The 14,961-nt window shown below is 40.3% G+C and overlaps 1 protein-coding gene across 2 annotated transcripts in view; it reads left to right on the forward strand.

Moving 5' to 3' along the window:
* LOC144595801 (protein mono-ADP-ribosyltransferase PARP14-like) overlaps positions 1 to 13,195 on the forward strand; it is a 44,104-nt gene extending 30,909 nt beyond the window's left edge. Inside the window, exons 12-14 of one of the 2 annotated variants that reach the window (XM_078403478.1) lie at positions 4,583 to 4,760; positions 6,430 to 6,513; positions 12,933 to 13,195. In XM_078403478.1, coding sequence (XP_078259604.1) covers positions 4,583 to 4,760; positions 6,430 to 6,513; positions 12,933 to 12,940 — 270 coding nt within the window. In that variant the 3' untranslated portion in view covers positions 12,941 to 13,195. Of the gene's footprint in view, positions 1 to 4,582; positions 4,761 to 6,429; positions 7,910 to 12,932 lie in introns of those variants that run through there. The other variant, XM_078403477.1, reaches the window with a different exon arrangement.
* Positions 13,196 to 14,961: the final 1,766 nt, after the last annotated feature.

The following is a 14,961-nucleotide window of genomic DNA, read 5'->3' on the forward strand; positions in this document are numbered from 1 at the left end:
TCCTCTCATTACCAAGGTCTGAGGTCCCCACCTACTTTAATAGAGAATCCATAATACTGATGCCCAAGCAGTGCAAGTTGACGTGCCTCAATTCCCGTTGTCCAGTGGCCCTCGCATCCATTGTGAAGAAATGCTTTGTGAGCTGGGGTGTGATGCAAATCAACTCCTGACTGAGTAAGGACCTGGAACCACTACAATTTACCTATTTCCACAACAGATCAACAGGGGATGTGATCTCACTGGTTCTCCTCTTGCACTGGACCACTAGTATGATAAGAACATGTACACCAGGCTGTTGCTCATCAAGTACACATCGACGTTCAACACCATCATCCCTTCTAAACTTATCATTAAACTCTGGGAACTGTATCTCTGATTGCTCCTATGTAATTGGATCCTCAACTTCCTCATCGGTAGATCTTGATCAGTACCAATTGGCAACAATACTTCCCAAGGCGATGATATTGAATTAAAGAAAGGAAAGCTGTGAATCCACGAAACTTTTTATCCACGGGGCAGTGGTGGAGAGTGTCAACAGCTTCAAATTCCTGGGCGTACATATCTAAAGATCTGTCTTGGGCCCAGCACATTGATGTAATTACCAAGAAAGCTCACCAATGCCTCTACTTCCTTAAGAGTAGATTTGACATGTCTTCAAATATTTATTGAATTTCTACAGTTGTATTGTAGAGAACATGCTGGTTGCATCACAGTCTGGTTTGGTGACTCGACCACCCAGGAACGAACGAGCTTGCAGAAAGTCATTGACATTGGCCAGTTCATCTCAGATATTACCTTCCTCACCATCCAAGGGATCAACAGGAAGCACTACCTCAAAAAGGCAGCTAATATTGAAGAACTATACCACCCTGGTCATGCTCTCATCTCATTGCTATCATCGATAGCTGCCAGAGCTACCTCCTGTCACCTTTTTGCCGTTCTGTTTTACTTTAAGTTTACTCCTTAGTTCCCGAAACTTCTCCAGGGATACACTTTTGTCTCAGCTGCCTATACCTATCCCATGCCTCGTTCTTACTCTTTGACCAAAGCCTAAATTTCCCTCATCATCCAGACTTCCTTACATTTGCCTGCCTTGCCCTTTACTCTAAGAGGGACGTGCATGTCCTGAACACTTGTCAGCACACTTTTAAAAACACCCCACTTTCTTGATGTTCCTTTTCCTTTAAACAACCTACTCCAATCAACTTGAGCAAGTTCCTGTCTCATACCCTCAAAGTTGACCTTGCCCCAATTTAGCATTTTAAATCGCCTGTCTCTATCCATAACTGTCTTGAAGCTAATAGAACAGTAGTCGCTGGCTCCAAAAGGCTCATCCATGAACACTTCATCCACTTGTTCTTCCCAAATTCCCAAGATTAGATCAAGCGTTGCCCTCCCCTGTGTAGGGCCCTCTACATATTGCCTGAGGAAACTCTGCTGAACACATTTGACAAATTCTACCCTGTCTAAACCTTTCGCACTATGACATTCCCAGTCAATATTGGGGAAAGTTAACATCCCCTACTCAACCTTAGTTGACCTGCAGCTATTTGCAATTTCCTGGCACGTTTGCTCTTTTAATTCCCGTTGACTATTTGGGGGCCTGTAGTACACCCCAACAATGTGATCATCCCTTTCTTGTTCCTCAGCTCCACCCATATAGCCACACTAGATGAACCGTCCGTAATGTCACCTCTGACCACTGCCGAGACATCCTCCTTAACCGATAATCATTATTATGCAACATCCCCAACTCTTTTACCCTCACCTCCGTCTCTCCTAAAGCACCTGCACCCTGGAACATGGAGCTATCAGTCTTGCTCCTTTCTTAACCAAGTTTCTGTAATGGCTACAATGTCCCAATTGTATGTGCCTATCCATACCCTAAGTTACCCATCAGGCCTCTTTTAAAATAAGTGCAATTTAAACCAACCTTCTTTCCTCGCCTCTTGCCTTTCTCCTGCCTATTCTGTCCTCCATACTTTCTCTCATCGCCTTCCATACCAACTTCTAACCTCTCACCTGCTTCGGTCCTGTATAAGATCCCACCTGTCTAAGATCCTACCCCCATGCCAATCTAGTTTAATCCCACCCGTATACCACTAGTGAACCTACCCGCCCGGATATTAGTCCCCCTCCAGTTAAGGTGCAACGCATCCCTCTTGTATAGATCACCTCTGCCCCAGAAGAGATCCCAATTGTCGAGGAATCTGAATTCCTGCACCAACTCTTCAGCCACATATCCAATTCTTCAGCCACATATTCATCTCTCCTATATTTCTGTTCTTATCCTCACTGGCACGTGGTACTGGAAGCAATCCAGAGATCACTACCCTGGAGTATAATATATCCTGAAATATAATTAAACACACTAGACTTTTTTTCCCTTTTCTCTTCAGATATTTCAGACATATCAGGACATTGCTCTTTATTAGCTTATGATGCCTGTGGTTTCTTTGCCACATTGCTGTGAACTCTTCTGCAGGATCCACACACTACCATGAACTGACCATGTATTTTAATAGTATGCGTGTACTCCTTTGCAGTCTTTTGCGTTATGAAATTCATAGTTTTGATACCATTCAACATGTATTACTGTTATATTTAGTAGTATTTTCTCTGGGTCATTTTTAGATTGATAAGCTGTGACTGGTGGGATGCCACAGCTAACATCTGTGACCTAGCTGTTATATGAAAGCTGTGGGAAGGATACAAAGGCTTCAGTGAAATAAGGACAGGTTAGGTGAATGAGTAAGGAAATGGCAGACAGAATATAATGGGAAAATGTTGACTTTTTAAAAAAAGTGAGAAGTTGATGGTGTTCAGAGTGAATTGGGTGTTCACATAAATAGAGTAAACATTGCTACAACAAGCATGAGAGCGGCAAATGGTATGTTGATTTGTATTGCAAAAAGTATTGCAAGAGCAGAGACATGTTGCTCTGGTTACACAGGGCCCTGACGAGGGTATGCCTAGATTAATCTCTGCAGGTCTTGTCTCCCTATTAAGAAAATATGGAGAGAGTGCAGCAAAGGTTTGCCAGATTGATTCCTGGGGTAACAAGTTTATGGTAAGAGCTGTACAAATGTTTAAGGCTCTCCAAGTGCAGTTTCTGTACATATGAACACAAATTTCTCAAAATTGAAACAAGAAAACATAATGGGATAGCACACATGGAATATATTAGAAATCATGGGAAATATGATAAAGTGTTGGAGACATTTTGTATTTTCTTTGAGCATTTGGAAATATTTTTCAAGATGAACAACACTGAAGAGTTGAAGAAAATCTGGCAATCCATGAACAGGTAAAGGCCATTAAATAAGCTGATATGGGCTCCAATATTTAAGTGACACGAGTAAAGTCATTGGCACAACAGAGTATAAAATAAGGAGAGATAAGGGAGACTGGATCTATTCATTCTGGAGTTTAGAAGAACTGGAGAATGATCTCATTGCAACTTACAACATCCTTAGTGTTTGACAAAATAGATGCAAAGTTGATGTTTTCTCTCATTGTGTCCAGAACTAGAAGCCACTGTCTCAAATAATGGGTTAATCATACAGGATAGATATGAAAAGACTATTCTTCACGAAGGATAGTTAACCTACCAGGGAGGGTATCTCCTGGCTTGGAATCAAGGGATATGGGGAGAAGGCAGGCACGGGTTATTGATGGTGGATGATCAGCCCTGATCACAATGAATGGTTGTGCTGGCTCGAAGGGCCAAATGGCCTCCTCCTGCACCTATTTTCTATGTGGAGGCTCATTTGCCAGTAGAGACGGTGGTCAGTGGATTTTTGAATATTAAAGAAATCAAGGGTTATAAGGTTAACGCAGGATGATGGCAATGAGGTAACAGATCAGCTATCATATTAAATGGTGGCCAAGCAAGAGGGGCTAATGGTCTTCTCCGGCTGTGTTGTATATTCTTGTGGGACATGTATTACATTGTGTGCCAACAAGTTTGATAGTAAAGCCCACCTCATCTAATTAAGTGATCTTTCCCTGCTCAGTTTGCCCCATTTTCCTCTTCAATACTGCTACCTCTATAATGTTCATCTTGAAAAAATATTTCCAAATGTTCAAAATAAGAAATGCCTCTTGTCATTTATCATATTTACCAAGCTTTCATATATTTACTATGTATGCTATCCCCTCTTAAGTTCTTGTTTTAATTTTGGGAAATTTGAATATTGTGGATAATTCTTGTATTCTACTATTGAGGATAACAGAGATACCCTATGTAGAATATGGTGTAAACACAATGGTTTTAATGCTATTGGTCTTCAATAGTACAACTAGGATAACAATTTATAATGTGACAGATTTTTAAGGTAATAACTGCTCACCATTGTTAAGATGGCATTTCAGTTTGCAGCTAGTAGACATTCACCACACTTCTTGAGGTGGTAAATCAAACTTCAAGTCAATTAAGTTGTATCCTAGCTTCCATTCTGAATATGAATTTTATATATATATATATATAGATATAAAATATTATAGATTGAAGTTTTTTTTAAATAAACGATTATGCAAAATTGGGAAGTTTACAAAAAGATCCAATCTGTTATTCTAACAGATTGAAAGAATACAAACCCCATGTCTTTGGAAGAATTATATGATTAAAAAACAATTGTTTGAACATAAAAATCTTGCTGGAACGAAAAATGAAATGAACTTATTCCATGGAACAGCGCCAGACACACTAAAATTAATCAGCGAACTTGGGTTCAACCGGAGCTTCGCAGGAAGGAATGGTATGTAATGCAATTTTTTTAATCAGTCGGGAAATCTGGAAATTCAAAGACAAAACGGAGCGTATGCAGAATATTAGGAAATGAGCAATCAAGAGGCAAATAACCATAGACAGACACAATGCTGGAGTAACTCAGCGGGACAGGCAGCATAGAAAGAATGGGTGATGTTTCGGGTCGAGACCCTTCTTCAGATTGAGAGTCAGGGAAGAGGGAGACACATAGATAAGGAAGGGTAATGTGTGAAAACGAGACATCAAAAGAGATGAGGGACAAGGAAAGTGTAGAATAGATTATTGTTAGCCAGGAGAATGTGACAACAAAGCAGAGATAAAATATAATCTGGGACAGTCAGACTGGTCGGAGGACTGGGAAGGGGGAGGGATGGAGCGAGAGAAAGCAAGGGTGACCAAATTTGAGGAAGGTTATTCTTGCCATTGAGGGTGTGCAGCTTAGGTTTACTAGGTTAATTCCCGGAATGGCGGGACTGTCATATGTTGAAAGACTGGAGCGACTAGGCTTGTATACACTGGAATTTAGATGGATGAGAGGGGATCTTATCGAAACATATAAAATTATTAAGGGGTTGGACACGTTAGAGGCAGGAAACATGTTCCCAATGTTGGGGGTGTCCAGAACCAGGGGCCAGTTTAAGAATAAGGGGTAGGCCATTTAGAATGGAGATGAGGAAAAACCTTTTCAGTCAGAGAGTTGAAAATCTGTGGAATTCTCTGCCTCAGAAGGCAGTGGAGGCCAGTTCTCTGAATGCATTCAAGAGAGAGCTAGATAGAGCTCTTAAGGATAGCGGAGTCAGGGGGTATGGGGAGAAGGCAGGAACGGGGTACTGATTGAGAATGATCAGCCATGATCACATTGAATGGTGGGGCTGGCTCGAAGGGCCGAATGGCCTAGTCCTGCACCTATTGTCTATTGTTACTTGCAGTTAGAGAAGTCAATATTCATAAAGCTGGGGTGTAAGCTGCCCAAATGAAATATGAGGTGCTGTTCCTCCAATTTGTACTATGGAGGTGGCCCAGGACAGAAAGATCAGTGCAGGAATGGGAGGGGGAGTTAAATGTTTAGCAACCAGGAGATCAGGTTGGTTAAGGCGGACTGAGCAGAGCAAATAACCATAGTTTGGATTTTTCGATTTCATTAAAAATATATGCTTATCCCTTAGTTTTATTATTTGTGGCCATTTTCATCAGCAAGGCACAGTCTGTCACCCTTTAGAAAATAACTTTTAAGATAAATGTTTTAACATAATACTGGATAAACTGGGGATAATTTTCATAAGCTGCCTGCACGACTGAAGCTGTAAAAATGCTGGTAGGGAAAAATTGCACAAATAAAATAAATCATGCATTTATTCATCCATAAGGTACATGCCACCACTTTATTCAGCAGACATTAAAATAGGAGATTGATGCACCTGCTCAGTGAAGGGCCATAATACACACTGCCCCCTTGATCACCACAGCAAACTAAAACTGACTAAACTGCTCCAAATCGTCTTGGCTGTATTTTTTTAAATCATTTTTGGTGAAAACTTACAACTGTTTCATATTGAAATATACAAAACAAATAAGTTTCTGGTTTGTTTTCTTAAAGTGAATACTGCTTGCTAATTGAAGGAGCATTTCATAATTAACCAATTTTATTTATTTTGCAGCCACAGCTTTCGGGAATGGCACCTATTTTGCTGTAAATGCAATGTATTCTGCTAACAGCTCATATTCAAAACCTGATGCTAATGGTATGAAGTACATGTATCGTGCTCGAGTACTCACTGGTGTCTTCTGCCAAGGGCAAAGTGGAATGCTTACACCCCCCCCAAAGAATTCAAGTAATCCAACAGCCTTGTATGACAGTGTTGTGGACGATGTAAATAATCCTTCCATGTTTATTATTTTCAATGACATTCAAGCTTATCCAGAATATTTGATTACATTTAAGTAATTGAATTATTTGGAATATAAAACATGTGATTTTTATATTGGAATTCAAATTTCTGACACTTTCAGATTATTTTTCAGAATTATAATGTTGAAATCATAGCTTTTGATTTTTGAAAGTCATTTTGATTAACTAATGAAAAGACATTGCTATTTTGTGTCTGAGATACACTTTCAACTCTCGAGCATATTTTGGGGGAGGGAGAGGATGAAGGGGAGGTGATCATTCACACTGCTTGGCATGAATGCAATTTCCCCAATGCTAAATTCTTTTGGGGATCTCTGTACATAGAGAGAACGTATATACATGTTCGGAATCAAAAATGTAAATGCTAAACATGTACTAATTGCTGCAGAAATGAGTAAACAATTGGGAGATAATTACTTTGGCAGGTTTGCAGTCACAAATGTCAGACCCAGTGAATTTTTACAGTAAACTGGCAATTTCACAATTACAATTCCTGATTCGAGCTTTTTAATCCAGACACACACAATCACTTGGATTTAAATTCTGCAACTGCCATGCTAGGATTCATAGAAAAGTATCTGGAAGGACATCAGAAAGCAGAAGAAGATCCGGATTGAACCAAACTGTTAAATGCAGAAGTGAGTTTGTATTTGGAGTATCAAGTCCACATTGGATTTGTTGATGGAGCTGCTCCTGTTCTGAAGTCAAAATAAATCATATCTCTAGGAGTTTATCCATTCTCATTCTGGGCCCCTTTTCTGTTCTTTTCCTGAATAACACTGCTTACTTGGACAACAGCTGTTGCATCAATAAGCCCATTTTTCTGTTTTCTGAGTTTTTATTCATTGACCAGTTGACATTCCATAGTTTATGGTATTCTAAAAACGTGAAAACTATGCATATTTTTAGTATTAGATTCTTAAAATATCTTTGATTAGTTACAGGTATTCAAATGATTCATTAATAGTGATCCTTTCTAATCCTAGTCTTCAAAAAATCATGAATTGTTTGAGTACAATGAGCGAAATTGATTAAAAACACATATAACCTGATATGAAGGTTTATATAAGAATATAAAAGCATTATTAAGCAGGTTAATGTGGCAGATCCTTCTTAGTGGATTATTTAACCAACCTTTTAACTAGTTCATCTTACTGTTATATTTGAATGGATGCCTTTGCTTGTGTACGTGATAAGTGTGAAGAAATGCAATATATTAAAAGAGTGCAAACAATTACCTGTCGAATAGTACATTCCTGCCACATACTACATACATTGTTACTTCCCAGTCAAGCTTCAATTTCACTTGGAAGAGGAAGAGGTTTCAATTGCTTCTAATTTATTGGTCTTAATTATTGCCCAAGGCTTCATTGTGCTTTTTGGCTGCAAAGATTGAAGTGAGCACTTCTGGTACTTTTTTCAGCCATCCTACTATCGGTTCTTTGGCATAGTTGGGCTAATATTTTGATTATTTTTCATAAATTCAAATATAATTCAAATTATTGAATTACATTGTCTGCACTAAAGAATGAGTCTGCACTAAAGAATGAGTTCTAGGTTCCCAGGTCATTCCTAGTTTCCCTGGATACCATCAGTTTCTTCATCATTCAAGAGTCACGAGTGTCTAATTGTCAGATGTACCATAAACGGAACAATGAAATTCTTACTTGCACCAGCATAACAGCACAGTACTCATAAATAACACATTCAACAAAAGAAAGTTCAATATTTTTGTTTAACAGTTTTAGTACAAAACAAAGTGCCTGGAGCAACCAAGTTCATTTGCTGTTTTTTTAGTGTTCAAGAACCTGATGGTTGTTGAGAAGATGCTGTTCCTGAACTTGGAGATCAGTTTTCAGACTCCATGCTGATAGCAGGAGTGAAATAAGATCGTGGCCAGGGTGGTGAGGATCATTGATGATGCTAACTGCCTTTTTGAGATAGTACCTCCTATAGATCCCTTCAGTGGTGGAGAGATTGGTACCCGTGATGGATTGGGTAGTGTCCACCACTTCTTTGATACCTTTCTTAAATAGAGGCATAACATTAGCCACCGTCCAGTCTTCCGGCACTTCATACATGTCTAATGATGATTCATGTATCTCAACCAGGGCTCCTGCAATTTCTTCTCTAGCTTCCCATTGTCCTTGGATATATCTGATCAGAACACTTATCTCCCTTCATATGACTTTGGATGTACATCACCTTCTCATTATTAACACGGATCGTCCTCACACATCTCCATTAACTTTCTCAAGTTCCCTAGTCTTCATGTGCTTCTCCCCAGTAAAAAAGAAGAAATACTCACAGAGCTCCTCTCCATCTCCTATGGCTCCACACAGAAATGACCACTTTGGTTTCTATGGGGCTTTTTCATCTAGTTACTCTTTTCCCATTAATATACATACAAAATCTCCTTGGGTTCTTTTTAATTTATCTGCCAGAGCTATCTATGCCTCTTTGTCCTCCTGTTTTCTTTCTTCAATATGTTGCTCAATCCCCTTTTCCACAATTATACTTGATCCACTTATAAGAGTGGACTCTTATAAGTACCTGGGTGTTTACCTTAACAATAAACTTGACTGGACCAAAAATATCAATGCACTGTACAAAAAGGGCCAGAGCAGACTTTACCTGCTGAGAAGACTTGGGTCCTTTGGAGTGCAGGGGGCACTCCTAAGGACCTTCTACAATACTGTGGTGGCATCAGCCATTTTCTATGGAGTGGTCTGCTGGAGCAGCAGCAGCGAAGGGGAAGAGACTTGACAAGCTGATCAGGAAGGCCAGCTCTGTCCTGGGTTGTCTCCTCGACTCAGTATAGGCGGTGGGAGAGAGGAGGATGATGGTAAAGTAACATCGCTACTGGACAACGACTTCCACCCCATGCAGGACACTGTCACTGCACTGAGTAGCTCCTTCAGTGACAGATGTCTTCACCCCAAGTGTGTGAAGGAGAGATATTGGAGGTCCTTCCTTCCTGCTGCCTTGAGACTGCACAACCAGCGCTACTCTCAGTAGACCAGTCAACAGACCGGTTAACAGTAGCAGTTTTTTTTTTTAAAACAGTAAAGGATGACAATTATCCTTATCTTCATTTTTATTTAAATGAATGTCTCTTGCTATCCACTTTGCTGCTGGAACACTGCAAATTTCCCCGGTGTGGGACAAATAAAGGGATATATATATTATATATATGATCCCATGCTTTCTTTTACCTGAGCAGAGCCTTAATTTTGGTTATTATCCACGGCTCCTTACTCCTACGTGCCTTCACTATAAAATGAATACCTTAAACTCTCCTCATTGCACTTTTAAAAGCATCCCATTTTCCAGATATTCTTTTGCCCATGAACAACTTACTCCAATTAATCTTTGCAAATTTCTACCTCAATTTTGACAAGTTGTGGACCAGTCCTGTCGAAGAGCGCAACTATTTTGCTAATAGAACTGTTGCCAATCTCCCAAAAGGTTCACCCGCTGACATTTCTGTAACTTGTCTTACCCAAATCCCTATATGTAGGTTCAGCTTGCCCTCACCCTTGTATCGCCCTCTACGTATTGTCTGAGGAAACATTCCTGAACACTTGATAAATTCTACCCCACCAAACCCTTGGCACAATGACAGTCCCAGTCTATATTGAGAAAGTTAAGATCCTATACTAGAACAACCCATTTGTCAATCTCACGGTATATTTGTTCCTATAATTCCCACTAACTATTTGGGGATTATTGTATAATCCCAACAAGGTGGTTGTCATGGTAACTGATGTTTTATTTAAATGTATCACATGTTATTATGAGTCGGAAAGGTCAGAGTACACATGTTGGAGGGATGCAAAGGAATGGAGGGATAAAACAGCACGTTCTGTGTTCAGTCCTTCGAGTGTGTTTATATTCGGATCAAGGCGAGGATCTGACAGATGATCATCCCTTTTTATTTCTCGGCTCCACTCATAGCCTCTGGATGATCCTACCAGTAGGGTCATCTTCGACTACTTCCGTTATATTTCTCCTTAATCAACAAAGCATTCCCCTTCCTACTTTACCCTTTCTCACTTGTAGCAACTGTACCTGGGTACATTAAGCTTCCTGTCTTGTTCTCTTACCCAGATTTCTGTAGTGGCTATAATGTCCTATGTACCACTGGATGCCCTGAATTCATCCACCTTGCCTGTCAGGCCTCAAGCATTGAAATAAATGCAATTTAACCTGCCTTTTCACTTCCTGAAATGCTCTTGCTTATCTTGTTTACTGAACTTGGTGTCATTCTTTTGTAGTAACTAGCAACATCCAAATTCTTTCAGTACTGTTTTGGATCCTGACTACCTGCCAATCTAGTTTAGACCCTCCCAAATAGCACTCCCCAGGTACTTTCCCCTGCAACGACCAAAGATGTAACAGCTGTTCCTACTCCTCCCTCACATCCATCCATGAACTCAGCAGTCATTAACCATTTTAATTCCCCCTCCCATTGCTATATCAACCTTTCTGTCCTGGGCCTCTTCCACTGCCAGAATGGGACTATGCACAAACTGGAAGAACAGCACCACATATTCTGCTTGGGTAACTTACAACCCAACAGTACAAACACTGAATTCTCAAATTTTAGGGAACACCTTTTTTTCCCCATTCTTCCTTTCTTGTGTACCATCCTGGTGCACACCCATTTATCCCACGATTCCACTCCCCCCTTCCACCTCTATCCCTCTGGTGTTGCATTTGACTCCTCCTTATTTGACACCCTATTGTCTCCTTTTCATCTCTAGCTTTTGTCCAACCACCTGCCAATGAAAACCCCCGCACCTGTGTCCACCTATCACTTGCCATGCTTTGTCCTGCCCCCAACTCTTTTCTGTCCCCCCCCCCCCCCCCCCCCCCCGCCGTTACAATCAATCTGAAAGAAGGGTCAAGACACAAAACATCAGCCATCCATGTGCTTCAGAGATGCTGCATGACTTGCTGGGTTACTCCAGCACTTTATGTTTATTAGTAAGAGGCATTGAAATTAATCAATGTATAATGATGGCAAATATTTTGTACTTTCTGCTGTTGAACAAAGTCAAATTGAACCTAATGTTTCATAACTATTTCCTTCTCCTGATTCATCCCAGTATTTCCAACAGGGTGGAACGTATTCACATCCTTAAAATGTTTATCTTTCTCTCTATGGTGTTATTTGTCTTTAGCTGCTACACTTTTCCTTTGCAATGTACTTTAAGATGCAGATTAGCCTACAATTTCATTTTACCCAGGTCTCCACACTTGTGAACATCCCATCAGCAACAAGCTTATTTTTAGCTTGCATGGGAGACTGCATGGTAGTAACTGAACAGTTTGCAATTGTATCAATATGCATCCTGATATAGATGAAATAGTGTTCATTTGATGAGGATGCCAGGGTACTCATGAAATTCCTGCATTTGCAGTACATAAAATTCCAATTACAGAAATATTCTGATAATCTGATATTTAGTTAATTGTAATTTAAGCAAATAACTAAACATACGGTTCACTAATGTCCAGACTGTGAGCCAGATGTCCAAAGGATAAGCAGGGTGTGCGGTCAGAGCTGGGAATTCAGAGTGGACTGAGACAGGTGTCCTGACTCCGCAACCTGTGCCAGGGTTCAGATTACTTATATTCTCTGCTCCCTTCAAATTAGAAAGTTTATTCTACTACTGTGTAACGTAAAGTAAAAGTTTAATTAAAGAATATTTGGGTTTTAATGTTAGACATTAAATCAAGCCTACATGGTATCCATTGCAAAACATCCTGTTTTTCTACCCCACATGAATTTCTCCAGTCCTACTTTCCTGTTGAAAGCATTTGTTGTAACCACATAACTCAGCTGCAAAGAGGAAGATTGCATTACCTTTGCAATCTTAGTGGGCTTGCTCCTTGAATGCACCTCAGTCCCATCCTGTGCTAAACTTGTCTTCAATGCTCTTTCTATGTATAGATACTCTGTATGTTCAGGCAGCAGACATAATGTGCCAAACAGTTTTGCTCAAATTCTTTCATATGCCAGTCTGCACATCAATAGATCTTGTGCCTGGGCCCTGGCCCTGCATTGGGTGGCCCGTTTCGGTGTTCCCAACTTACAGACCCATGATGTAAAATGGTCTGAAAGTTGCAGCATTGAGCCTAAAGTTTTATGAATTTCCTGAAAAGTCTCTTTAGTTGTTTATTGTATAAACTGACACTTTAACTGTCTTGCGCTACTACTAATGTTAATATTCTGTATCTCCCCAGCACACTGAAGATATTTTTCTCAAGAACATCGCTGTCTGTTCTATGTACAGAGCAAATAGCCGCCACTTTTCATTTTTTCAGCTCACCAACATATCATCCACTTCCGCCACCTGTTATTACTGTTCCAACTACGCAATCACATTACCTCATATTGGATATGGAATGATTGATGATTAGGGGAAGACTATTTGTATAATAATGGCTGATTGATTTCAATGTAATTTCGATCAGGAATAAGTGAACAATTTAAAAGTTACTTTGGAAACTGACACGGAGAAAACAATGCTGTCTTGTAGAAAAATATAAGGGGGAAAAAACTATTTCTGTACCACCTTGAGGTAATCAGGATACCATTTTGCCTCTCATTAGGCTGCTAATTTCATCACAGTTAATCATTGAAATTGACAAGCAATTGCTTCTACTGACATGTGGAATGATATTATTAAACAATGTAACGTACAGCTTTCGTATTTTTAAGTCAGTTACAAAAATAAAATTATAGCTATTAAAAGGATTTTTGCTTCAGGAAAAATAACTTTTATTGCAAGCTTGAAACTCTCTACCCTCTTCTCTATTGACACAATTGTTTATATAGCACCATTATCTATAATGCAAGGTTTCTAAGGAAGGCGACTATTGCATTATAGGAGAACTACTTGCAGAGTGAATATGGGGAATTAAGCAAAAGGTTACAAAGCAGGATCTCAAGGGTAGTAATTTCTGGATCACCCCCTGTGTCACATGCTAGGGTAGGAATAGGTGCCAGATGTTACATTTTAGGAAGTCAAACCAGTTTAGGACATTCACAGTGAACAGTAGGCCCTTGGGGAGTGTTCTCGGACAGGGAGTTCTGGGAGTGCAAGTGCATAGTGTCTTGAAACTGGCAACACAGGTAGCCAGGGTAGAGAAGAAGGGCTTTCAAGGTAGATTGGAAGATCAGTAGAACATTATTAGCATACAAGAGTCTGAAAACAGCAGAGAAAAAAAAGAGGTTCTCAGCTCTGATCTAACATAGCAGTTTCTGTATCAGCACCTGCAGCCATATTTGTCCCTATTCATCACTTTCTGCCCCCACCTTTATTTATTGTCTTTTTCCTGTCCATGTCCTCCTGTCACACACTGGACTGTCCCCCCAACTCCATCCTTCCCCCAACTAGCAAGTTTTTCATGATATCTGTACCTCACAGTAATTGTACATAAGACTCGACTTGATCTGCCATCACCATATTTTCCCAACTTACTTATTTGACTTACCTACTTGCATATCACGTAGAAAATAGGTGTAGGAGTAGGCCATTCGGCCCTTTGAGCCAGCACCTCCATTCATATGGTCATGGCTGATCATCCTAAATCAGTACCCCGTTCCTGCTTTCTCCCCGTATCCCTTGATTCCGTTAGCTCTGAGCTATATCTAACTCTCTCTTGAAAACATCCAGTGAATTGGCCTCCACTACCTTCTGTGGCCAAGAATTCCACAGATTCACAACACTCTGGGTGAAAAGGTTTTTCCTCACCTCAGTCCTAAATGGCCTACCCCATTTTGAGCTGAGTTTACACGTAGAGACTGGACTGTTACCTGGGCATGGTTTGTGGCCAGATTGTATACGGAGAATGCCAACGGCACCCAGGGCACCGAGTGCACGTAGGATACGGACTGTTTCCTAGAAACCTAGAAAATAGGTGAAGGAGAAGGCCATTTGGCCCTTTGAGGCACCACCGCCATCCAATGTAATCATGGCTGATCATCCAAAGTACACAGTTCCTGCTTTTTCCCCATATCCCTTGATTCCGTTAATCCGAAGAGCTAAATCTAACTCTCTTGAAAACATCCAGTGAATTGGCCTCTACTGCTGTCTGTGGACGAGAATTCCACACATTCACAACTCTCCGGGTGAAATGGCTTTTCCTCATCTCAGTCCTAAATGGCATACCCCTTATTCTTAAACTGTGACCCCTAGTTCTGGACTCCCCCAACATTTTTCCTGCATCAAGTCTGTCCAATTCCGAAATAATTTTATGTTTCTATAAA

This window comes from Rhinoraja longicauda, chromosome 8, assembly GCF_053455715.1.
Source record: "Rhinoraja longicauda isolate Sanriku21f chromosome 8, sRhiLon1.1, whole genome shotgun sequence".
NCBI classification, from domain to species: domain Eukaryota; kingdom Metazoa; phylum Chordata; class Chondrichthyes; order Rajiformes; family Arhynchobatidae; genus Rhinoraja; species Rhinoraja longicauda.